Here is a 20,556-nt window from a genome sequence, read left to right on the forward strand (position 1 = left end):
TGAAAATTCACAAAATTTCAACCCACTACAATCATGAACACTGATTGTGCAAGCCTTTAAAGTGTCATACCAGAACAAAAACGTCCTGGCAGTAATAGATAATTTGGAGTTAGATGGATAACTTGGATAACCTAGAGTTAGATAGATATCTTAAGAGTTGGCTAACTTGTGAATTATCCATTTAAATAGCTTTAAACATTTCGCTCACTAGGTTTATACACATATAAACAGTTTGGATTGTATTGTTGGTGCAGGGTTAATTAAGCTGCTGAGTAATCCACTTCTATTACAAAAGCAGCTTATACCAGATTTTTTGCAGACTATCACAGGGATATGGATTCCTTGGAAGATTTTGACTATCCCAAGATATTACTTGAGTACAAGAATGGTTTTCTAGCTTCTAAGGTAAGAATAGCAAAATATGTGAAGCATGCATCTGAGATTATTTTAGTGATATTATTTTGACCAACAGAAATAAAGATTGATCATAGTAATTCTTCTGTAATGTTTCTTACTGTTTAAGGGTTAGAATCATCATTCCGTGCGGAATGATGATCTAGCACAATAAAGGGGGCGGGGGGTGAAACAGGGGTGGGAGGGCGCTAGTGTGCTTCCGGCCGCATCACGGCAGTGCGGTTTTGCCTGCAGCGGTGCGGCCATGCCGCACACTATCGCCCCCATAGCACCACACCATAAGGTGGTACTATATCCCACGCTACTGCTGGCGATAATGTTCAAAACATCTGCTATTCTTAGGGAATGAACTGGTGTAGTTAGATGAGGAGAAGCACTGGCAAGGGAAGTGACTGGATGCAGCTATTATACAGTGATGGAGAGTAACTCAAAAATTATTAAAATAACTAAACATTACATAAGAAAAAACTAAAACTAGAAAATATCAAATTATCTTTTATACAATGTCTTAGAATACTAGTAATATTCAAGATTGGAAAACTCAGTGGGCTAGAACACTGAGCTACAAATTTAAGAAGATATTTGGCCATTACACAGCTCAGGAATTGTGAAGACTTGAAGAGTGGGTGTTAGATTCTCTGTTATACGTATTGGGCCTGATTTTAAAAAGATTTACATGCTTAAAATTGGTATTACACATGTAAATGCACTTTACCCATGTAAGTGGACTTTTGATATATGCCATTAAATTGTCCATAGAATTTACCTTTGTAAGTGATTTTACATGGGTAAATCCTTTTTGAAAATTACTCCCATAGACTGTGGGGCAAATTGAAATAATTGCAGTGAGCAAACATTTCCTGGATACGAAAGTGTTCATATGCTATCATTGCCCTGCATGGTTTCCTCTTCTAGACTATGTTTACCGCCTGTGAGCTGGGAGTGTTTGATCTGTTACTGGAGTCGGAGGTGGCTCTTTCTTCAGCTGTCATTGCTCAGCATTTGGGCAGCAGCGCTGATGGAATGGAGAGATTACTTAGTGCCTGTGTGGGCCTGAAATTGCTGGAGGCTGAACTGAAAAATGAAGAAGGTAATACAAAAGGATCTAGGTCATGCTTCTCTAAAATTTCTACTGTACTAATTTGTTTTCTCTGAAGGTGGGTTTCATGGCCTCACTACCTTTCTTTTTATTCTCAAACCAAATTTTCATGATAAAAGTAATAATAAAACTGTATCATGAAAGCTCAGTTCAACAAACAAAGCCTACTCTTGCAGGTCCCCACCGTCAACAGGCTGAATTTGATGAGGCAGAGGCCCAGCTGGAGCTATGCCTATGTCATGTTCCCTTTGGGTTGATTCTTTGGGTGCCGGGGCTGGCAGGTCTTAGATGGAGGCCTCTGCAGGTGAAGAGATCTGTTGAGATCGCTGGGTTGCACCAAAAGTGTATGAGATCAATCTGGAAACAGGCTATGGTCAGAGGCAGACAGCAAGCAGGAATGTTCAAACCTCAGGCAGTGATCAGTGACAGGCGGCAAGCAGGAAGGTCCACGAGTCAGGCCAAGGTAAATACCAGGTATTCATCCATAGGGAAGAAGGGATGGATAGGAAGTGCAGGAAGGGAAGGAGCAGAACGGAAGACAGGCAGACAAGGAAATGAGTAATACTGAAGAACTGACCACAAGAACAGAAGAGCATGGACGACAAAGACTACTGGAACTGAAGACAAAGTTGAAGACCAGGAACTAAAGACAAAACCACAGGAACTGAAGACACAGAACACAGAAATTTGAGAATGCAGGGAATGCTGAGGCAACTCACACTACAAGGACTATAGGTGTTAGGATTTGTGAGTATGTGGGCCCTGGGCCGAGGTGTGAGATGGTACCACCCACGGGGAGGAGCCCTGTGAGCCTCACCATCGGTAGGCGAGGTCTCAGCTGTGGGGTGCGTAGTACAGCAGGTACTGGAGAGAAGGCAGAGAGAGAGAGTGAGCAGAGAGGACTGAGAGAGCTAGAGAGGATGCCCCAGGGGTTGGAGATATGGAACATCAGCTTGAAGAGCTGACATCAGGTATCGTTCAGGAAAGTCCTTGAGTCTCTGTAGAGATGATATGGCAATGATCTTCAGTACGGGGTTCACCGAGGGTCCTCAGTAGAAATAATATGGCAATGGTCCGCAGAGCGGGGTACACCGATGAGGCTCCTCAATAGAGATGATATAGCAATGGTCCGCAGGGCTGAGTACTCACTGAGAGTAGCGATGTTTCCAAGGAAGCCCTGAGGAATGGGGTAGGTAGCGCCCCTAGGTGCACGGCCCTCCAAGGAGCGGATATCCAGAGACAGGAAAAGGGCCCCCCGAGGAGCAGGTACCCAGGGCATCTCATGCCGAGGAAGCAGGAGCTGGAACTGGAAGTCCATAGCGAGCGAAGCGGATTCAGCAATGAGAGAACTCGTTACCGAGTTGTAGGCAGACAGGACCAGCCGGCTTAAGAGTCTGTGATGAATGATGTCATCGGTGGGGAGGACGCCCCTGAGGTTCCCGCCATGAAGTGCTTAAGGCTGGTCCAATAGCGCGCACGCCTAAGGAACTCCACGGGCAAGATGGTGGTCAGCAGCATCCATGCCATCCAGGGAGGCCCAGGAACAGGAGTAATCATTTTTCGGCTTAGTGCGCGCTAACGGGAGTTGGTGACGTCCTGGTGATGGCTCTGGATGTGCACTAACAAAAACTAACACAAAGTAACAAAAATTAATGTTTTTTTGTTAGTGCGCACTAACGGGAGTTAGCGCATGAACGGGAGTTAGTGCGTGCTAACTCCTGTTAGCGCGCACTAAGCTGAAAAAAGATTTTTCAAGAAAATTTGGGGAAAATGCGATCATTTATCAATTTTACCGATATATGACGAATTAAGAAATATCGTACAATATTTTAATTCGTCATAAAAACGATGCACATCCCTAGCTAGTAGGCTGACCTTACTATTAGGCACTTTAAATATGTTACGTGTTTGCAAGAGATTAGTATTTTAAAAAATAGATCTGGATGAATCTGTCTTAAGGGTTACTTTGTAGCTTTGTGTGCTTTTATGAAGACAGAGATTGCAAATTCATTGGAAGAAAAGGAAGCATTTATTTTTTCTTGAACATAAGAATATAAGAAGTTTCAACAGTGGCCAATCCAGGTTACAAGTACCTGGCAGGTAATCAGACATTAAATAGATCCTATGCTACTAATGCCAGTAATAGCAGTGGCTATTCCCGGAGATGGTAACTTTTAAAAAGCCGCATGGGCACACATCTACACAGCTATAGTGGCTCGCACCAAAGCACTTGGCCATTTTATAACATAAATGCATATTTATTTATTTATTTTATTTAACATTTTTATATACCGACATTCATTCGGAACATCACATCGGTTTCCACAGAACTAGAAATGCAGCCAACAGAGCTTTACAGTGAACGATTTTAACACAGTAAAAAACAGATGAGGCAACGTAGTTAATGGGCGGCTAAGGGAGGACATAACAAAACAAGAATCTTTTGCGTTGCGTAAGTACACAGATAATTAATGATGCATAGGGAAGTTTAAAATTACTAATTAGCTGGAGCTGAAGGAAATAAGGAATATTGAAAAGAGAGAAAGAGGGGGCTGAGGGAAAGGATTGAATAGAGAAACATTGTTTAGGGGGCAGGGGGATATATACCTGATATTTACAGGAGAGAGTTTATGAAATATTTACAGGATAGAGGGGTTGGGGTGGGAGAGGAAGGGTGGGAGAGGGAGGAAAAAGCGAATAACAATGATATAACATATATGCATGTTTTATAACATGCATATATGCGTGCATGTTATAAAACAGGCTGAAAAAAATTACGTCAGCACAAGTTTCAATGGACATGTGCATGTGCGTGCAAATCCCGTGTCTGCTGCATAAGTCGAGGTAATTTTACAAGGGATGTGCGCTGATGCCTTAGTTTACCCAGTTCGTTCTTAGTTCGCCCAGTTTAGGGATAGGACTTGCAACCCCCCCCCCCCCCCCACACACACACACACACACACACACACACACAATTTTATAGCCACTCTTCCCTCTGTTAGCCCTGATCCTTAAAACCCCACTGCCTGACCTAAATTTTTTTATTTTATTACTTACACGTCCTCCATAGCAGAAGTAAATTTATTAAGCAGGGGACCCCAGTGCACGTAAGTATTTTCATGCACATTTTTTTGCCAGGATCCAACACACCCAAGCCTTGCCCAGACCATGCCTATGCTCCACCCTTTTTTGGAAACTTTTCACTTGTGCGCGCAGCGGGAGATAGACGTGTCCAGGGCAACTTATTAAAATAACTTGGCACGCGCCAGCCAAATTTATGCTTGTATCCCCTGCTTTTGGTGCACGCATTGCTTGCAAAATTTACTTTAATATCAACTTGATTAATAGCAGTTTATGGACCTCTCCTCTAGAAACTTATCAAAACCTTTTTTAAACCCAGCTACACTAACTGCTCTAACCATATTCTCTAGCAACAAATTCCAGACCTTAATTGTGCATTGAGTGAAAAATAATTTTCTAAGATTTGTATTAAATATGCTACTTGCTAACTTCATGGAGTGCCCCCTAATCCTTCTGTTATCTAAAAGAATAAATAACCGATTCACATTCTAGGTTGTGGCCAATTTTCAAAATATTTTACCTAATTACATTTTTATCATACATCAATTAAATATATTCTGGATGCTAGCAAGTTCAGATGTATAATTGTATGCACATTTTGTCAAGGCCCCTGAAGTCTGCAGATATGAGAATGTGACTGTGTGATTATTCTAGGATTTCATCACCTCTTATTACATTTTGAGTCAATAACACTTATCACTAATGTTGGCTGTTAGTGTAATGCTGACTAAATACTCAGGGTCATTTTGCATGGTGTTATCAACATGCCAATGTTCAATTTTCAGCTTTTTACAGGAATACGGAGCTTTCCAGTTTGTATCTCACAAAATCTAGTCCCAAATCCTTGTATCATATGATGATGTACTACTCTCAGTCCATATATTTGTGCTGGCATTACCTAACAGATGCTGTGAGGTAAGAGAACCATTAACGTGGCAACCTAGAATTGTTGTATCTACTTTAAATAGGGTTAATCCTTTCTGGTTTTTGTTGCATTAAAGAAAAACAAACTGTCATTAGAAAAACCTAAAGGGAAATAGATTGATTTACAGGTTAGTAGGTAATAAAGGATGGTGTAAGAAGAAATAGTTTTCTGCTTATCATTAAACAGAAAGGAATGTCCATAATGATATAGGAAAAAGGGGAGTTTAGTTCATCTCCCCAATTCAACTTATTATCTACTAAATATATACCTCGCCCCCACCAAATCATATCTCCCTCCCTTGGAGTATCACAATCTTCTGCAAATTCCACGCCATGCCTAATGCTATTTACATTTCCTAGAGAAGCCCTTAAAAACTCAGTGCCTGCATTCTTCAATCTCGTTTTAGCTGCTCAGGAATGAGATGAATGAATAAAAGAAATATTTTTAGAAGGATGAGTGGATTTTTAGTAATACGATTAGTGTTACAGCTTATAAGTTTCAAATGTTTGCTAACATAATTCTTTTTTATGTCAATGATTTTCAGAAAACTGTGTAGAAAATAATTTAATTCTCATTGCATATGGACAAAATGTGCATAAAGGTAATGGCAAAAATTTATTGGCACTGAATTCAATGATTAAAACAGAAACATAGAAATGATGGCAGAAAAGGATCAAATGGTCCATCCAGTCTGCCCAACAAGCTTCTTAAGTTAGAAACTGCCACTCTGTGCAGGTTACTCCTATGTTTCTCTCTGCACTTATCCGCAAGCCTTATGATAATTCATAAAAATTGCACCTAGTAACATTTTTTACTGGGTGATGGGCTTTCTTGAAAATTCAGGCAGTGTTGCTTGACATGCGTTGCCTATGGACTTGGTTGTAGAAGCAGTCCTGTGCTTTTTCCCTTATGTCTGCGTATCAGTACACGAGTCTGTAGAAGTCGTAGCTTTCACAACTGAGGGTCCAGCAAAAAGGGCTGGATACTGAAGCAAGGCATGGCCAGAGACTGAGGTAGTGCAGGACTGGAGACAAGGGCTGGTCACCAGTGGAACTAGACTGGGACAAGGCAAGGCACTGGCAATACAGGGAAAGGATACCAGGGACAGGACTAGGCCAGATAAGGACAAGACTAGATAAGACAGACATCAGGACTGGGACAATACAGAACAGAACAAGGATCATAGAGGCCTGAAGGCAATGGTTCAGAAGGCCCGTAGGGCACTAAGGCTAAGGCCCAGAGGCCTGGAAAGGAGATACTAGGAGGGCCAAAGGCCACAGGCTAGGCAAGGCAGAGCCAGGAGGCTCAGAGATGACAGGACTGGGCAAGATTGAGCCGGAAGGCCTAGAGGTACTGAAGATAGGAAGGCATGACCACAGCAGATCTTATCCCACCAAGGCTGAAGACAGGCCAGCACGGGTACAGTGGATCCCTCCCGCCTTGGCTGAAGAGAGGAACTGCTTGACTGTGATGAATCCTGTGCCATTGTGGTGGAAGACCATCCTGGCGTGGTCGCAACAGATCCCATCCCACCACAGCCAATGAGAGGACTGAGGGGGGAGTGGGGGAACTTTTCACCCAGGGTGCCATTTGCCTTAAAGTCAGCCCTGCATATAAGGTCAAAAGACTCAACATTGGACATAATCCATAATGAGAATTAGTTTATTTTACCTCCAAACAAGTTTAATTTAAATTTGTTTACAGATCCCTAAAGGAAACAGGGGATTCTAGGTAAGGAAAAAACACTAAAAAAGAGAATCCTGAGCACTTCTACTCCTAGGAATGCATTAAAGAGAGATTATATGAGGGAAATTTCCTAGTTCCTTTTCTTGTTTTTGGTTTTGGAAAATAGTGCATATAATATGCAAGGACCTAAATATGTATACCCTGGAGGAGAAGAGGTGCAGGGAAGATAATGCTACAGACCTTCAGATACCTGAAAGGTTTTAATGATTCACAATCAACCTTTTCCGTTGGAAAGAATTCAGTAGAAAAAGGAGTTACGAAATGAAACTCCAGGGAGGCCGACTCAGGAGACAGCTGCCCTATGAGGAAAGGCTATTCAGCTTGGAGAAGAGATGGCTGAGAGGGATTTTGATAGAGATCTTTAAAATCATGAGAGATCTAGATGGGGTAAATGTGAATCTGTTATTTACTCTTTCGGATAATAGATGGACTAGGGGGCACTCCATGAAGTTAGCAAGTAGCACATTTAAAACTAATCGGAGAAAATTCTTTTTCACTCAATGCACAATTAAGTTCTGGAATTTGTTGCCAGAGGATGTGGTTAGTGCAGTTAGTGTAGCTGGGTTTAAAAAGGTTTGGATAAGTTCTTGGAGGAGAAGTCCATTAACTGCTATTAATAAAGTTGACTTAGGGAATAACCACTGCTATTATTGGCATCAGTAACATGGGATCTACTAAGTGTTTGGGTACTTACCAGGTACTTGTAGCCTGGATTGGCCACTGTTGGAAACAGGATGCTGGGCTTGATAAACCCTTGGTCTGACCCAGTATGGCAATTTCTTATATTCTTATGTTCTTATGAAATATTTCTTCATGGAGAGGGTGGTTGATGCCTGGAATGCCCTTACGGAGTAGGTGGTGAAGACAAAAACAGTAAAAGATTTCAAAGGGGCATGGGATAAACACTGTGGATCCCTAGAGATTAGAGGATGTAAATGAGGAAACGAGCGCATGGGGGTAACTTGCTGATGTGGCAGTTACCTCCCTTAACCAATAAGCCTTTATGTTGTTGATGCAACTGCATAAATGCTCTCTATTTCAAATGCAGGATGAAAAAAGGAAAAGGGGAATTAGATTCAGACAGCAACCAACAAGAGCATTGAATTGTAGAGTCTGAAAAACAAATAAGCATGAAGGGTAACCAAAAAGCCTGATACTTTTGATGCAACTCCAACATTGCTCTCTGCTTCAATGGCAAGAGGTAATGGGGAATTGGACTCAAACAACAACCAACAAGGGCCCTGACTTTGACAGTCTGGGAAACTGGTAAATATAGGGGTGTTTTGTATGGAGCAGTAGATACTATCATAAGCTTGCTGGGCAGACTGGATGGACCGTTTGGTCCTTTTCTGCCGTCATTTCTAGGTTTCTATATTTCTATGTAAATAGCACACACTATTTTCCAAAAACCAAAACAAACTGAAAAAAAAGACATTTAAAAAAATTAAAAACTATACACATGAAACATACAGAACGAAACAACATTTTGCCTGTGCACATCCCCTACAAATAACATTTTTCTTAAGCACAAATTAACACCTATGTCCAAGAAGAAAAGCTAACGAGATTCATGCAAATTATTTTGTTTTCTAGAGAGGGTGAAAACCAGTTTGTAAGAGCTTTTGGAGTACCTACAAAAAAATTTTTTGACGCTACCTACAGGTAACATTAATTACTATAGTTTTTCTGGGAACATGAAGGCAGATTTTCAAAGGATGCTGACTTGCTGAGTGCCTAACCAAGGCTTTTTGTTTTAGGTATCTAAAGTTCAATGAAATTGGATAACTATGTTTTAGGTTGAAAATTCACATAACTTAGGTGCCTGAAACTGAGGCACTTAATTTTAGGCCTGCTATTCACTTCTTGAGATATAGGGCAATTCCCACCAACAACCACTGGGAGGGGGGAGGGGGGGGGAGAGAGAGAGAGAGAGAGAGAGAGAATGAATCTACCTATAAGGGCCTTCTAGTACTTAGATATTTATATCTCTATATGAGGCCTACCTAGTTACTCGAGGTGAGGTTTAGGTAGTAGTGTAGGAGTTAGGGGCCACTTTGACATTCAGAGTGAGATGTATGAACAGAACAGTGCTCTCTTGTGAAGATTTGATGTCCTTCAGAATGAGGAAACTCACTCCAAGATGAGATTAGTACAATGTTCTCTCAACCTAGCTGGATGGACTCTCTACCTGGGCAATAACAAGCTAGGTCTCTCTCTCTCTCTCTCTCCCTCCCCCCCAAACAGCTTAAAATACTGAAAGTGCTATTTGTGAAAAAATTGTGATATAGTCATATCGTACAGCTTAATGCAAATGAAAGAGGTGTAGTTATTTCCCGCATTAAAACTGTGCGATATGGCTTCGCAAATTGCAAAACCAATCCACTTGGACAGAAAACGCCTTATCGCATGCGAAAAGGCCATAATGTGGCTTGGAAAATAATCCCCTTACTTTCCCCACTCCGGCACTGCCCACTTCTTAGGAATCTAAATTTAGGAGCTCAGCTCTAGTCAGTTTTCAAAGGAACAAAGTTAAGCGCCTATACCCTTTGGGGTAGATTTTAAAAGAAGCATGCGCAGCCTACATGTGCACGCATTACCCGGCACACGCATATATATGCCCGTTTTTATAACATGCGCGTGCAGGCGCACGCATGTTATAAAATTGGGGGTTGGCACACGCAAGGGGGTACACAATTATGCTTCTTGCGTGTGCCGAGCAGCAATGCCTTCCCCCGTTCCCTCTCCCCTAACCTGATCTTCCCATCCCTTCCCATAACCTTTCCCCCACCTAGCTCTACTCTAACCCCCCCAAAAATTGTTATCTTCCCTTTTGTGCCTGCCTGGAGGCAGGAACAAGTTGCACACGCCGGCAGCTTGCTGCTATGTGATCCTCCGACACAGCGGCAATGGCCGCTGTGTCGGAGACCTCTAGCCCCACCCCGGCCCCGGACCACCCCACCCTGCCTCTGCCCCCACCCGCAAACCGTCCCTTTAGTAAAGCCCCGGGGCTTTACGCGCATCGCCGGGCCTTTTTAAAATAGGCCCGGTGTGCGTAAGGCCGGTAACTCTTTTAAAATCCGGACCTTTGTAAATTGACCTTGTAAGGTGAGTGATGTGCTGAATTACAAACTGCATCTGAAATGTTTGCGTGCATGTTCTGAAATATAAAGATGGCTGAAGAAACTTGTCATAGAGAGAATACTGAACATTGATAAACTGTTAATACTTTGACTGTGCCCCACACAAAGAATCTTGGCAGTTGAAGAACTGAATACTGTGTGTGTAGTCTCTAGGGAAGGGCAGTGCACTGAAAAACTATGTAATCCTTTGACTTGATGGCCAAAGTCAGCTCAAGCAAATAAAATGTTAGGTGGAATCACCCACCTGATAGCAGAAGCCAGCTCTAACCAAGGATTGTCAGCTGGAGCTGATAATGGCTGAAGACAAAGAGCAGTTAAAAACTGGTCTTACCCCTCCCACTGTTTTTATATATCCTCAAGACCCATTCAATTGAATATACAACTAAAGGCTGGAGAGTGACCACTCCAAAAGCCAACCAAGGCCATTTTCATCCTCCCTATTGCTGATGATCTGAAGAACTGGTAAAATGTTGTCTTACCTTTCCTGCCCCCTCCCTATCTATAAATAATCTCAACCAATGGGATGCTATGTAATGAATTCACTCTATAATATGTGGCCAACATTGGTGCAGTCTTACAAGATAATATAAGCAGATTCACAAATGCAGGCACACTAACTAGCACAGGAGATAAAGATTCACTCCCACAGACCAGCATGGTAACTTCACATGCACAGACCCCCATGAGACCAGAGTCCAGTAGATACACACACATGTGCACCAGAAGAAAGAAGATTAAGAAGATGACATTCTATACAACTACAGCACAGAAAAGTGTCCTAAGTCTTTAAAAAAAAATAGCTTAAAACACATTTGTTTGAGATAGCATTTTTTAATATATGATTGGCAGGAATATTAACAAGCTTTTTGAGCAAACGTGGGCCATTTTATTTTTATTTTGTTTTAAATTTAAATTTTTTTTGTTTTTCTGTATTTTTATTTTTGTTTTATGATGTTGAAATTTATGTAGTTTTGTTGCTAATAATTATGCATGTTTTTACTGTAAGCTGCTCAGAATTTTGGATGATGCGGCATATATATTTTTAAAAGAAATAAAATAAATAAGAGTTCCTGCTGCTGAACTCTACAGTATAATCTGGTCATCTGCTACAAAATCCCTCGAACATGTAAATCATATTATTTTCACTCGGAGATAATTTAACTTAAAAACATCACTCTCTGGATCATATTTTTCTAAATGTCCCAAGAGAAAATTTGTAGTTATAGAAGGAGTATTTTCCTCTCTATAAAACAGAAACCATGATAAATAATAGTGGTATTGTGATTGTTATAGTAAATTGCTAATGAGCTAGCATGATCTATAAATAAAACCTTGGTTTAAACATAGCCTGCACTTTTACATTTTAACCTGTTGCCATCTAGTGGTCGACAAAGCACATTGCGGTCCATATTCAGCTGCAAGGCAGCAGAGCAAATTAGTTGGATCAACATGTTTGGCTGATTTGGCAAGGATATATTCAGCGGCACGGCTGCGCTGCTGACTATAACTGGCTATCTGTTAGTTGGATAAGTTTATCCTGCTAACTTTAGACTTGTTTAATAGGAGTTCTAACCTATCCGGCTAACTTATCCATGTTAGCCAGATAAGTATGTCCATCCTGCAACGTCCACGTCTTAACCCTCATTTAGCTGGATAAATATTTATCTGGCTTAGTGATGTTAACTGAACACAGATGAATATTCAAACAGTGCTACTTAGCTGGATAAGTCTGAATTTATTTAGCTATGTGGTGCTGTATATTGAACTTATTGCATTTAGTCCTATTCACCACAATCCTTTAATACAAGGAATTAACTACAATTTTTTGACTACTTTAGTCATCCGTGTAGAATCAAATTATATGAAAATCTGGAAGTCAGTGAAAATATGGTTCTTCAGCCAGGCTTTTGACTGCTGATTGTCAAATGCAGAGCAGTTAATTTCTTACTGGCCTTATGTATAAATTCAGTTTTATTGGATACCTTTGTTTATACTTTGATTTTATTTTATATATATTTTGATTGTAAACTGTTTGGATGTGTTCTTTACAAGCAGTATATTAAATCTAGTATATAATAATAATAATAACCTTTTTATAATATGTACCTCTTAAATATTTATTGGGGAATATTGCATACTTATTCTTTTACATCCTCTTAGAGTATAATCCATCCCCTTTTACAATAATATGTGAACAGAATAGTCTTAGGAAAACTATGAGCCTTAATTTGTTTTTCTTTAATATTTGAGGGGAACAGGAGATTTAAGAAGCATCACTTTAGCAACAGATTTAAAAATTATGAATTAAAATTTAAATAAACAGAAAAAAAACATTTTTATGAAATTTATCATTGAAATTCACAAGAGGATCAGGAAATTGGCCACTCACTGACATTAACCTGTGTGCATGCTTGAACATACGGGGCAATTTTCAAACTGCCCCCATTGTTTGCAAGGTCTTGCCCTGCCATCTTTGCACCAATTTTTAAAGTGAAAGCACACAGGGACGAAGTATCCACAGACATTTGCACCTGCTTTATTTCTGCGATTGTTTTTTGCATGGAGAATAATCTGCACAGTTTTGAAAATCTACATGTGTTATTTTCCTCCCCTGATATGAACCCACCCACATACTTTTACCTGGGTAAAGCAGGGACAACTTTTAGATAAATACTGGTTAACCCAGGTAAAAGAGTTATTATTAGACTATAGTGCACTGTGAATCTAGTTCTTGAGATCTCATCAGTAGATCTGGCCTTCAGAGTAACTAAAATATGCAAATGAATCAGCATAACACTGATAGAAGAGGCATATCTAATAATAATAATATCCCAAATTTTTTTTACCTGCTCCTTCGGGCTTCCAGCTCAATCAGAACTAGAGCTGGGATTTGTCACCATGAGTCTTTATCTTTTATCCCAACTTAACTTTAGTCCAATCACTGAAGGACAGTCCTGGGCTGGGGACTGTGCACCAGGGCTCCTTCCAAAATCGCTCAATCACAGGCCCTAAATCCAGCCGCGAAGTATCACCACTCCTTCCCCCCAAGCCTCCTTCCCTCCAGGGACTCTGAATGCTGCCTCCACAGCATCCCCAACCCTGACCAACCCTGGGATCCAAAGGCCTGAGCTAGAAAGTGGACTCTGTCCCTCTGCAAGGCAGTGCACACAGTGCTTCCACCAACTTTTAAAGGAAAAAGGGAAAAGGGATATTTTTTCAGAGGCAAACTACTTTCATCCTCTAGCTCTGGTGAACTTTCAAAACAAAGAAAATTACAATTTGAGATTAAATGAAACCCTACCTCAGGAGAAAAAATATCAAATGCATGATCACGCCCGTAGAGGAAACAGGAAAAGTAGGCTAGAAAGCAGATTTTCTGCAGTGTGCAAAGTACCCTCCCGTTTACGTCCCTGGGCACTTTTCCAGATTATCAGTAAGCCCTGGGACCATACATGTTAGTACAGTTAGAGAAGGATAATTAAGGGAGGATCCATTCATTGGCAGCCCCACCCATTGAGAGTGCTGTAATGGATATCCCGTGCAGGAGGTTTTATAGCAGAGCTCCACAAAGGGCTCTAGGAGTAGTCTAAGTTGGCAGTTTGAAAGGAAGTTTGGATTTTTTTTTCCTGAGTTACATTTTGGGCCTACCTGGAGCCTTGGAAGCCCTCCGAGATCTTCCAGTACAGGTCGGGGCTCCACTGCTGTTCTCTCTACCCGAGGTGCAGCGTGGTTGTCCAGGGACTGATTTGGATATTTGGATATTTTGCTTGGAAGGAACCCTGCTGAACACCTGGGCCTTTCCGAGATTCAGGGAGTGGGGAACCCTGAGTTGAGGACACACAGGGATAGGGACGATCTGCCCCTGAAGTGGGGGTGACCCCTTGCAAGGGAAATCTGGTGTTATTTGCTTTTTGGAAACAGAAGAAATAGATTTACAAGACCTTGGAGGAAGTGTTTTTCTGCCTCCTCTTCCTACCCCTCAGTGGATCTGTGAGACCTCAGTTCCAAACAGGATTCTTTCCATCAGGGATCCCCATCAATATAGGGGACATTTAACTGTAAGAACTCATCTGTTATTGGAGGACACCCAACTGGAGTCTTCACAAGACAGAAAATTCACTCTATGTGCAGAGACAGATTTTTGCCATTTGGGAAGGTTTTCCCATCCATTAAAGGGGCCCTAACCAAAGCGGACCACTGCTCATTTTAAGCCAGGAGGGTGACTGGATTCCCAGCATTTCTAAAAGACTCATACAGATAGAAGACACAGAATTACAATTCAAGATAGATAAAGAGAGAGAACTGTGGTGTTGGAAATTCAGATTTATTGTGCCATCAGTCCATTGTTGTTTACTAGGGATGTGCAGACAAAAAGTTTGCGTTGATAAGTTGATAAGTTGAAGTTGAGGGTCGATTTCGTTCAATATGGACATATGGAGAATCCCATAAGTTGAGGGTCTGTCCATACGTTCACCGGTTCCCTAAATAAAAATTTAAACCCCTCACCCTCCTTAATCCCCCCCCAAGACTTACCAAAACTCCCTGGTGGTCCAGCGGGGAGTCAGGAAGCCATCGCTGTTTTCCTTTGCGAGGAGCACGTGACGTCGGCGTCACGTCGGAGTGACGCGGACGTCACGTGTTTCTCCGCGCCTCCGCTCCGGGACCCCCGTTGGACCCAACCGGAACTTTTGGCCAGCTTGGGGGGCCTCCTGACCCCCCCAAGCTGGCCAAAAGTTCCGGTTGTCACTCCGACGTGACGCCGACGTCACGTGCTCCTCGCAAAGGAATACAGGGATGACTTCCTGACTCCCCGCTGGACCACCAGGGAGTTTTGGTAAGTCTTGGGGGGGGGGGGGTCAGGAGGGTGGGGGGTTTAAGTGTTTATTTAGGTTCAACGTATTCAACGTAGCTATGTTGAATAAGTTGAAAATGCGATGCGTTGCGCATCATCACTTTTTTTAAGTTAATAAAAAAAATAATAAGTTGCGTTTTACATATGCGTTCAAAACGAATGCACACCCCTATTGTTTACAGCAAAGTTATTATTTTGGACATTATCCCAGTGGCCCGCCGTCTTCTTCGGGCACACAGCACACAGTGTGTACAAATTCACATCACCCAGGGAAAATCCAGGAAGGAAGTCTGCCACCCAGTACTGGATCTGAGAGGACCCTTTTCTGCCCCCAGTCGAAAGGATCCACACCATGGGAGCAAAGGGAAAAAGAGCTAGTTAGGGTCCCAGCTTTGAAGAGTCTATAAATAACTTTATGGTCCCACTCATGCTGGACCTGCACACTGGGGTGGGGTTACATTAGCATAGGAATCATTGGAATGTACTTATCAAATCAGCATGGAATCAGAAACATAGAAATGACGGCAGAAAAGGACCAAACAGTCCATCCAGTCTGCCCAGCAGGCTTATGGTAGTATCTGCCACGCCGTACTGGTCACCCCCATACTTATCAGTTTCTCAGACTGTAAAAGTCAGGGCCCTTGTTGTTTGCTGTCTGAGTCCAATTCCCCGTTATGTCTTGCTGCTGAAGCAGAGACCAATGTTGATTGGCATCAAAAGTATCAGGCTTATTAGTTAAGGGTAGTAACAGGCCGCATCAGCAAGTTACCCCCCCCATGCTTATTTGTTTCCCCAGACCATAAAAGTCAGGGTCCTTGTTGGTTGCTGTGTGAATCCATACACAGGTTAGATGCCTTTTTGGGCTGAGTAGCATGTTGGTGGGTGGGGAGGAAGTTTCCCTGACAAAAAAACAGCCATGCCCCCCCCTTGTGCATCACAAAATTGGCACAAATGGCCTGCAAGTCTTGAAACGGCTTGCAGTGTAGGGAGGGAGCAGCGTGCCAGAGAGGAGTTCCTTGGTGGCACAGATGCCAGGAATTAGTGGTCCCCAACTAGAGTAATGCAGTTATCTCAGTGTGTGCTGCATGTAAATGTAACCTTCAACCTGGCTTTCTTTTCAATCACTAGATCCGAGGAAGAAATGATAACATTCATGCACTGTATGGATTCTATGTTGCATTTATGCAGAAAAGATGTGCTGACACTCTTTGACCTCTCCCTTTTCCCCATTGTGTGTGACCTGGGAGGTAAGTGACCGCAGAGCTCACAGTGTTTTACAAACCTGTATTGAGATTGTGTCAGACATAGAGAAAGAGAAAAGCTATACGGAGGCGCTATATATCATTTCCCTATGATAACAGAGGACTGATTGGTCAGGAACATTTTACTTATAAAAACACCAAGAACCAGAGTTAAGAGGCAGAGAAGCAGGGTATTCATCTCCAGCTCCTCCCCTCCAGGCAGTCTGCAGGGAAGAAAGAGGAGGGGGTGAGCCTGGAGCACACAGAAGAGAACATTTACTCCACTCACTAATCAAATCCCTCCCTCTTGTTTCCCCTCTCCCACTTCTCCTCCTGTATTGCAGGGAACAGAAGGGGAAGGGATGATACTGAAGCTGAGCAAAAACACGCACAAAAGGGGTTTAATTATACTAGATTGAAACTTGTGAGCAGGAGTGCCAATTATCAAGGCTTCAATCTTGTCCATGATGCCTGGCATTACTGTTCACAACTTTCAAACTGGTGCTAATTCAACCCCTTTTTGTGTCTATTATAGGGGACTTAATTTCTGGCAGAACAACCCAGAAATGGCTGCCACCTTTTTTCTGGGTCCTGAGAAAGCAAAACAGAGCCGGCAGTGCATATCAATTCTGGTTCCCCTGTGGAAACAGAACAGACACAGTCTTGCATGGTTCATTTACGCGCATCCTCTCCCCCAGCTCTTGGAGGAAGCAGAGCAGAACAGAGTGTGCTGGAGCTCCTTATCCTGAGACAAAGGCAGGCACAAGGCTTTGATTTTGGTGCAGTTTCCCAGCACAATTTCGGAGACTTTGAGGAAGAACAGCCAAGATCAAAAAGACTCAGGGTGAATGTCTGTCAGCCTCACTGCTTCTGCCACTCCTGGGTGTGTTGACTTCCCGCTTATCATGTGTCATCCCAGGCCCTGCTGCCTCTGTTGCTGGTGTCTACACTGCTGAGGGTGAAATGGCCAAGAGCATGAATGAGGGGATGTGAGATGAGTGAAGGGATTAGAGGGAGGGGAAGGGATGTGAGTGAGGAGTTGTCGTGGGGGCAAGAGAGTGAGTGGATCAGAAGGAAGGGAGGCAAGTGAATGTGGGATGTGGGAGGGCAAAAGAGTGAGTTAAGGGATTGGAGAGGCTGTGGGTTGTGTGGGGATGAAGGGGAAAGAGGGAATTAGGGGATCAAAGATGTTGGGATAGGAGTGAGGGAATCAGAGACTATGAGATATCAGTGAGATGATCAGAGTTGAAGGCACTCTGTGAGGGAATTGATCAGAGGGGGTGGAGAAAGAAGAGAGGAGGGAAGGGGATAGGATTGGGCATTGTGGAAGGTGGAAGGTGAGAGGAGAGAGAGTGAGTGAGTGATGAGATCCAGTGCTGTTCCTCTCTTCCTTTCACCCCCAAGGAAACAAAGAACAGGCCATGTTTTTGAATTCCAGGCCCCGCACCCCTGTCCAAGGAGACTGATAACAGCGGACAGTGCACACCAACCTGCTCCAGCCCCCCAAGGCAGAGGTGACTCAGCTGATTCTGGCTTAAAGAGGAGACCTGTACCTTATTTGGCCAAGGAGGGAGAGGGAGAGAGTTGCTGGAGAGGGTAATTTTCCAGGGAGAGGAGAGGCTCGAGAAGCACCAGGAATGAAGATTAGATTTAGAGACTTTAGGACCACTGGTGTAGAAGGAATGGGTGGGACAAGTATCTGCTGTGGAATTTATGGCCTGAAGATGGCGGCTCTGGATCACAGGGTAGAGGGGACAAGGCTAGACAGAAAGAGTACCTTTCTCTATCAGCCTTCTCTTCCTTACCCTAGTGATCTTGCATCCCTAACCCCCAGGTGTTCTTCGCCTACCAGTGTTCATTGATCATATTAAGTGTGTGTGAAGAGTGCGTTTGGGTATGCGTGTGTGAGAGAGTTTACTCCCAGCCCTGGCCTGCCCCTTTGCATAGGTCACATCTGGCTCTAGTCCTGCCCATCTCACCCTCCTTCATAGTTCCACTTCCTTTTTGGCTACAAATTAAGCCCTGCCAAGGACCAATAGTAATTCGGAAATTGTACATCTGGCACCATAAACCAGTGTAGTAGTTTGGGTTTTTGATTTATACTCTCGTATTCATGCAGCATTTTGTTTGCATTCTGTGCAAGGATGTTCAGGGGCTGTGGCAAAGGAGTGCATTTCTCTGTACCCAGCGTCTACGGTGACAATCTACGACCTGCCTAAAGTTGTGCAAACTGCAAAGAAGCACTTTATATCCCCAGATGAACATCGGATCCGTTTCCAGGAAGGTGGGTTTGAGTCATATTATTCTGTTTTTATTATTATTGCAATTTATGTGTCAGATTCATGAAATACAACATGTCAGCAGCAAGCGTGAATACTGAAATGATCCCAGAGCCAAGATCTGCAGATGCTGTGAATTGATACACTTTTTCTAGAGTGGATATTACACTAATAGCTAACAACATTTTGGCCAATGGCTGGAAGCTTACATGCCATATGTGTGCTTTTTCTATTTTCTAAGCCAGTGTTTCTCAAGCTGGTCCTAGAGTACCCATTAGCCAGTCTGGTTTGCAGGCTACGCACAATGAATATGCTTGAGATAGATTTGACTGCACTGCTTTCATTGCATGCAAATCTCTCTTATTGTTGTGGGTGTTCTGAAAGTCCAACCTGCTAAGGGGGTTACTCCTGTATCAGTTTGAGAAACACTGCTCTAAATGACTCATAGATGCACACCCACACCTGCAAGCCAATCAGGGAGATGAGGCATACAACTGGTAGGGCACCAAAGCAGGGAGCCCAATTACTTTCTCAGGACCTACTCAATGGGCCTGTGTGTGACCGAATTTAAAAATAGAGCCCAGAAAGCTTTGAAAGTTCATCTTTGAATGGTTCTTATGTTAGCTCAATAAGATGTATCAAAACCTGCAAAATCTCCTTTTTAATCTGCAGGACCAAAGGGGTCACTAAAGCCCTTCACTACCATATAAAGTAAAAATGGAAGATTTTTAAAAATGTATGAATTTTATATAGAATTTTTTCTCTAAAGCATTTAACATAATGCAAGCACTCATTATGGATAATATTTATTTATTTATTTTTGTTTACCGACATTTGATCTGGCATATCACATCGGTTTACAGAGAAAAAATGAACTAGGAGGATCATTGTCTTCCTGTTTTACAGTAAAACTTAATGTCAATTATTAACAGGTATGAACTTATATTAAACAGAATCAACATTAACTGATAATAACAGAGAAATTAACATTAGTTACATTTTACAAGGAGACGGGAGAATAGAAATTATTCAGGAATAAGCAGATAAGCACCGATGCACAGTACTTAGGACGATACAGTAGAGTAGTCTATGAACCCCACATCACAACTAGCATATTGATAACACTATGTATGATAAATTTACCCGTAAAAGTACCTTCAGTACACTCGGTCATGACCCACTTCTTTAAAAATTATTTTGTCTAATGATATATTGTAACCGAAACTTTGACGGCACCTGTTAGAATGTACTATAGTACACTTTTACCTACATTAAATATGTGCCTACATGTAAACCGTTGCGATGGTGTATAACTTAGCGACGGTATAGAAAAGATTTTAAATTAAAAAAAAAAAATAAATAGTTGCAATTATAGAACATGTTTTCTTTTTCAGTGGCGGGCGATTATGGTTTCTCACAGGACAAGCAGGCTGGTAGTCCTCACATATGGGTGACATCACAGGATGGAGCCCTGTACGGAAAATTTTTCTGTCAAAGTTTCTACAAAGCTTTGACTGCCACTGGCACACTGAGTGCACTGAGCATGCTCAGCCTGCAATTATCCCTGTGAGCCACAGGTGTCTCCCTCAGTTTCTTTTTTCCGCTCTGCAGTAAGCATAGCAGTTAGGAGCTCTGTGAGAAATTCTAACACTTTTTCTATACGGAAACACTTAAACTTTTATTTCACAAACACTTTTCCCTGCACGGGTCTCCCTTCGCGTACATTTATTCGACGCTTGGTGAGTACTATGCCCTGTTTTTTCAGTCGGTTCCTGTCAC

At 42.4% G+C, this 20,556-nt stretch overlaps 1 protein-coding gene across 2 annotated transcripts in view; it reads left to right on the forward strand.

The window, feature by feature from the left end:
* Window positions 1–213: 213 nt before the first annotated feature.
* Window positions 214–20,556, forward strand: part of LOC115092614 (acetylserotonin O-methyltransferase-like) — a 49,347-nt gene continuing 29,004 nt past the window's right edge. The window contains exons 1-6 of one of the 2 annotated variants that reach the window (XM_029603650.1): window positions 215–405; window positions 1,330–1,504; window positions 5,380–5,509; window positions 8,859–8,927; window positions 16,386–16,504; window positions 18,642–18,782. In XM_029603650.1, coding sequence (XP_029459510.1) covers window positions 334–405; window positions 1,330–1,504; window positions 5,380–5,509; window positions 8,859–8,927; window positions 16,386–16,504; window positions 18,642–18,782 — 706 coding nt within the window. In that variant the 5' untranslated portion in view covers window positions 215–333. Of the gene's footprint in view, window positions 406–1,329; window positions 1,505–5,379; window positions 5,510–8,858; window positions 8,928–16,385; window positions 16,505–18,641; window positions 18,783–20,556 lie in introns of both variants that reach the window. The other variant, XM_029603651.1, reaches the window with a different exon arrangement.

The sequence above is a fragment of the Rhinatrema bivittatum genome, chromosome 5 (genome assembly GCF_901001135.1).
Source record: "Rhinatrema bivittatum chromosome 5, aRhiBiv1.1, whole genome shotgun sequence".
NCBI classification, from domain to species: Eukaryota; Metazoa; Chordata; class Amphibia; order Gymnophiona; family Rhinatrematidae; genus Rhinatrema; species Rhinatrema bivittatum.